The following is a 6,000-nucleotide window of genomic DNA, read 5'->3' on the forward strand; positions in this document are numbered from 1 at the left end:
CTTGGGACACAGAAAAATGCAGTATTACACTGCCAAGTATTGTGTCTATTGCTTAAGTCGCCATGTAAAATTCCAGACTATCAACATTAAGTTTTGTACTCACTCAGTTTTGAAATCTGCTTTTTTCCAGACACTAAAGGTCTAATTTTAATCAGCAAATCAGTTATCCCTATACTCCTCTGCCAAATATCATCACTAGTACTGTGGATTTTAATCCTTTTATTCTTAAAGAGAATGGTTTTAATCTTAACACAAATAATCTTAAATTGGTCACATAGCCGATCTACTGTTCAACTCGTGTTCTACAGTTCCTTTTTTGGCCTCAAATGACGAAACCTCTCTAACGTCTCTGGGGAGATTACGGTAAAGTATAATGTTTCCTGAAATTGTTTTTGTTTTTTCTCTGGACTGTTTCATGACATCTCTTCAACTAGGAATGTTATATACAATTGCTTTGGGTTTTTTTTTTTTCTATTCTGCAGTAAAGTCCAGAGGGAGAAGCAAAGGTAAAAAGAGTCTTGTACGGAGAACAGGCAGAAAGGGGACAGATAACACAAAAGCACAGAAGTAAATGCGAAGCAAATACGTGCACAAAAGAGGAAGAAGATTCAGAAAAGAGCTAAAAGAAAAGCACTGTTCTCGCCTAAAAAGAGAAAAAATCAGCAGGGGGATAAGGAAACTTGCTTATTCTTCTAGAAACAAAAGCATATAAAATCCTTCTAAGAAAAACGTGGTCTCTTTAAGATGCTGTTAAAACTAAAAGGCGCTCAGCTGACACTTCAAAGGGGAGTTCTGCCTTCTCTATGTTCTGACAGAGCTAGTTTTCATCTATAAATTAAATGCAAGCTATAGATAATGCAGAGTTAATCTCTACAAAACTGCAATTGTGGATGCCATCTTTGTCTGTTAAAAAAAAAAACACACACACACACAACTCTTTGGATTTGGAAAAAGAAAAAAGAGTCTATTAAGTTGGAAAACCAGAAAACCACGCGTTGCCAAGTCAGGTAGCTATAACATGGGTTAACAAACGCCTCTTACCAAACTAAGGTGCCACTAAGGTCTGGGGAAGAAGGGCAAAGGGCTGTAGCCTAACCGCGACCGCAAGGGTGGGGCACTGTAGGAAATAAAAAGATTGGAGGGTGAGCTATCCCGGGAGGTATAGGGGGCTGGTGATCCGTCCTTCGGGGAGATAGCCAGTTAGACGGCAAATGATTCTGAGGGGTTCAGGGCAGCTTCAGCGAGTGAGAAAATGAGCTGCGGGACCTCTGTGGGTTGAGAGTGAGAAGGCTGATAGAGGAAGGTACCCCTGGGGCATAGGACTAAGAGTCAAAAGGAGAGTCGAGGGACCGAGCAGCCAAGGAGGCCGGGCGTGGGAGGCCTGAGTCGAGGCCGCGAAACGCCTTTGCGAACAGCCGCCTTCTCCCGGAACGCCTTTTCGGCTCCCCACACTCAGCCCCTCTCGGGGCCGCCCCTGCCCCGGCGACAACGGCGAGAGCAGCTGTTTCCGCCCAGCCGGGGACCGCGGTGGAAAAGGCATCCCTGGGCCCGGAGGCAGGCAGGCGACAGTCGTCCGTGTGAGCCGGAGGTGATTCGAGACCAACGCCGCGGAGCCAACATCAAACTTCGCCCCTTCCTCCCCTTTAGCCTTCTTTATCCCCCAACTTCCCGGCCGGCTGGTGTCCGCTTCGACCGACCGAGACCACCCCCCCCCTTCTCGCCGCCTCTCACCCCTCCCCAACGCCCTAAAGGTGGGAAGGACCGGTCTCCGGGGCCGCTCTGGAGCCCGCCCGGGTGCCCCACAGACCCAGACACACCCCCGGAGGAAAGGCTCTCATCCTCCCCGCGGCAACGGAGCCCGCCCAGATGCTGCAAACTCCTCTTACCTGCATTGACGCCATGATGGTACCATCCCCCCAAGGCCGGCGAGGCCAGAGACGCAGGGGGCGGAGCTGCCGTGCTCGCGTCACGCCGCGGGGCCCCAGCATCCCGGGCGCGGGGGGCGGGGCCTCCGATGGGAAGGGGATAGCGCCAGGGGATTGGCTGGCGGGCTAGGCGCCCGGGCGGGGGAGGGGCAAGTGAGGGCACAGTGAATGGCGCTGTCCCTACCTTCGGTCGCATAGAGCTCTCCGGCCTCCACCAGACCCCACTGTCTACCTTGATCACTTAGGAAACGCTGCTCGGGTTCTGACCCGAACCACGGTTGTTATTTTTTTCTGTCTATACCCCGAGATCCTGATGATATCCAGGCCCGTGAGGTTTTTGTTTGTTTTCCCAACCACAGGTGTTAAGATTTACAGATTTTACCTTTCGTATTCTCTTTCCACACCACCATGCCCACTTTCACAGCTTTGGGCAAGATGAAACTTCCTGCTGGGCTGTTTTCTGCTCTTTACGGACCCGGAAGGCTTCTCATATTCCTAATTTGGGGAAGAGAGAGACACAGATTTCCTTCTACAATGGGATAAGAATTGGGGACAGAACAGCACTTGGATATTTTAAATGAAAGGGTAGATCTGTAGAGCCGAAACTTGCCTGAGGGGAGAGAGAACATTTTGAAGTTTTTCTTTCGTGTACAGTTTCTCCCCATAACTCTAGACCCTCAGTTTGAAACTTCCCGTGTGTCAGTAGTAGTTGTTGTAATGGCATTGACATTTGGCTATAGCGATTCGACCCTAGACGTGAAATTGTTTTTAATGTATCAGTGTCATGTTACAATATACACTTGTATACACTTGTATCACTTCTAGACTCCTCTGAAGCCTGTTTCATGGTGGGCAATTTTGTGGTCATTTGACGCAGGAATGTATTTGAGTAGGGAGAGCTGAATACACAGAATTTGTTCTGGAAATGCACTAGTTCTCCCAGCGTTTATAAGAAGCCACGCATTTAAACGCTGTTCCAGAACTGAAGATGTTGTTGATTTATAACAGGAAAATGGAAGCCAAAGGTTTGCACTTCCTGGTTTTTTTTTTTTTTTTTTTTCCATGTAGGTGGCTGATACATTGAGTAGAAAGCTTTTACTTTACCAGAATGAAACCTTAAAATCTATCATTAACTTGAAGTTCTTTTTAGAAATGTATATAAGATTTAAATATAAGGGCAACATAGGATACTATCCTTCCCACTCTATATCACAATGTTCTCTGTGAAATTCTCTAACGTAAAATGTGTTCAAAAGGGGGAAAGATCCTTAAAATACACTAATTATTCTATGGTATAATGTTAAACACTCTATTCTTCATCACTGAAGAGGAATTTATATTGATATACCTTTTTTCTCTCAAACTTCCACCTGATTCCTAGAAATGGACCGGTTTTCCCTTTGTTGTACAAAATGACTATGCCCTTGAGGAATGTTTGGAGGCTCTCGGCAACCAAGGATGACCGAGGAACATATTAGATGTCAGCCCTGTTGTGTTGCCTACATTTCAGCTGAGTAAATCTCATATCATGAGAGCTTTTCCAGATATATTTTCTTCTGGAGATCTTTATCCCTATGATCTTAGAAGATCAAAGGTAACCACCTGCAGTTCACTTTAAAAGCTGATTCTTCTTAAGGTGTGAGTGACTTTAAATAACCCCACAAACAAAGCATTATGACATCATCAGAATCAACACCTTGCCATGACAAATACTAATAAGGAAGAAAAGGGACTACAGGAGTCTTAACACTCCTCACAATAAAATCAACATCTGGCCCCTTGGGGGTTATATGTGTTAAGATTGTCACAGGAGGGAAAAGTCAGTACCAGTCATATCTTTATAGAAAATATTAAATAGGACATAATTACCTCACTATCTTCTTTATTCTTTCATTGGTACATAAAAGATCCTGATGTACTCAGGAGCTAAAGCAGTGACTATCAGATGGAGTGGGAACATATCATTATCTCCAGGAAACATGAAATGTTTATATCTAAAATGATTATACAACATTTGAGGACCAGACTCACATCTCATTTCTTCAGTTTTTGTTCTGTTTTGTTTGTTTTTTTCACACATTTCATTTCTTTACAGAGTGGGGCTTGCTGTCAGATAGGCAAAAGATAAAATGCCTGACAATTCCAAAAGTAGGAAAGGAAATGGAGCTCTTATAAACTCTAAACAAGTAAGATTGGTACAGTCTCTTCAGAAAATAGTTCAGCAACAATAAAGCTTCCCTCACCCTTAAAGTATCTTTTTAATAGCATCATTTGCAGTAAGAGAGACATGAGACATATTAAACAAATGCAGTATGTTAATCTTGTTTGGATCCTGATTCAAACAAACCCCTGTATAAAAGGTATTTGGGAGACAACTGGAGAAATTTAAACATAAAATAGGTATTATATAATAGTAAGGAATAATTACTGTGTTAGATTTGATAATGATGTTCATTTTTAAATTTCCACAGCAATTAGAAATGACCGTCAGGGAAGTTCCCTGGTTGTCTAGTGGTTAAGAATCTGCCTTCCAATGCAGGTGATGCGGTTTGATCCCTGGCTAGGGAACTAAGATCCCATGTGTTGAGGGGTAACTATTGAGCCCAAGTACCACAGAGAGAAGCCAGCACACTGCAACTAAGACTGGTCACAGCCAAATAAATAATAAATAAAATTTTTTTTAAACTTATCAAACTGTGTATTGAAGACCTGTACATTAAAAAAAGAAAGAAAGAAATGATCATCAGGTTCAAAGAGCTCATTCTCCTTCATCTCACAAACTACCCCAACTTCCACTTTCCTGTAAGAAAAAAACCAGAAGGGACACAAGCTGTATATGTGCCTGAGGTCTTCCCTGCCAAGGAAAAGAAACAGTCTATAACACAGAAGACTAAAAGCCACTAGACTTGCTTGCAGAAAAGGGAAAGAAATATGGGAAAACAAATTGATGAATTAGTTGAAGGATCCAGAGAGGGGTCAGTGGGCAAATCCTGCAATATTGATAATGTCACATGATTTATGAATGTTTGAATTCTAGAGATTCAGTAGATTGGTGAGTTAGGAGCAGTCCTGTGAGAATATGCTTGTTGGGGCGTAAAGAGGCAGAGTCGACTTGTCCTTACTTGAGTCTGTGTCTCTCCAGAGTAGTTTATTCTTAGTCTCCCACTGGGTGATCTCACCAGAGAAACAGAGGCAGTTCAACAACCAGCAGCTTGTTTATTGGTTGTTGGGAAAGGCACCAAGCCAGGAATCCAAGGCTTGTATTCTTGTCCGAGCTTTGTCATTGGCAAGCTTGGTCAAGGTTTTTAACCCCCCGGGGTTTATTTCCTTATCAATAAAACGAGCAAGTCAGACTGTATAATCTTCATGATTTCTTTCCAGATTTCAAATTCCATGCACCTATCAGAGGAAATCTAAATTTTCAATGATTTGTCTAAGATACTGTTTAAAGTCTAAGATGAAATGCAATGGAAATGACATACTATCTTGAGTTTAAAAAAATTACTTTTATAAATTGTAAAATGAAGAAGGAACTTGGCTTCATTGTAATTTATGTAGAAATACTGGGGTGCTTTAGTTAACAATTTTAAAATGTTAGTAGTGAAAGTCCGTCAGTCGTGTCCAACTTTTTGCAACCTTGTGGACTGTAGCCTACCAGGCAACTCTGTCCACGGAATGCTCCAGGCAAGAATATAGGAGTGGGTTACCATTCCCTTCTGCAGGGTATCTTCCTGACCCAGGGATCAAACCCTGGTCTCCTGCATTGCAGGCAGATTCCTTACCATCTGAGCTACCAAGAAAGAATTGAGCTCTAGATTTTTAAAATGCTAATATAATGCAATTGAGCTATAAAAGGGATTTCAAAAAGTATCAAAAACTCCAAATCCACAATTTAGAGTGATAGAGTAAAAAGCATATTTGGGGCTTCCCTGTCCAGTGGTTAAGACTCTGGGCTCCCAATGTAGGGGACTCAGGTTCGATCCCTGGTTGGGGAACTAAGATCCCACATCCTGCACAGTGCAGCCAAAAAAGAAAAGCATATCTAAAAAAGTGTATTTTTTTTATAATTCTAAAC

The 6,000-nt window shown here is 42.9% G+C and overlaps 1 protein-coding gene across 1 annotated transcript in view; it reads right to left on the reverse strand.

The window, feature by feature from the left end:
* The window catches only part of UBE2W (ubiquitin conjugating enzyme E2 W), a 67,746-nt gene extending 65,758 nt beyond the window's left edge, over positions 1–1,988 (reverse strand). Inside the window, exon 1 of the mRNA XM_027561201.1 lies at positions 1,887–1,988. Within this exon, the coding sequence (XP_027417002.1) occupies positions 1,887–1,988 (102 nt within the window). The remainder of the gene's footprint in view (positions 1–1,886) is intronic.
* Positions 1,989–6,000: the final 4,012 nt, after the last annotated feature.

This window comes from Bos indicus x Bos taurus, chromosome 14, assembly GCF_003369695.1.
Source record: "Bos indicus x Bos taurus breed Angus x Brahman F1 hybrid chromosome 14, Bos_hybrid_MaternalHap_v2.0, whole genome shotgun sequence".
NCBI classification, from domain to species: Eukaryota; Metazoa; Chordata; class Mammalia; order Artiodactyla; family Bovidae; genus Bos; species Bos indicus x Bos taurus.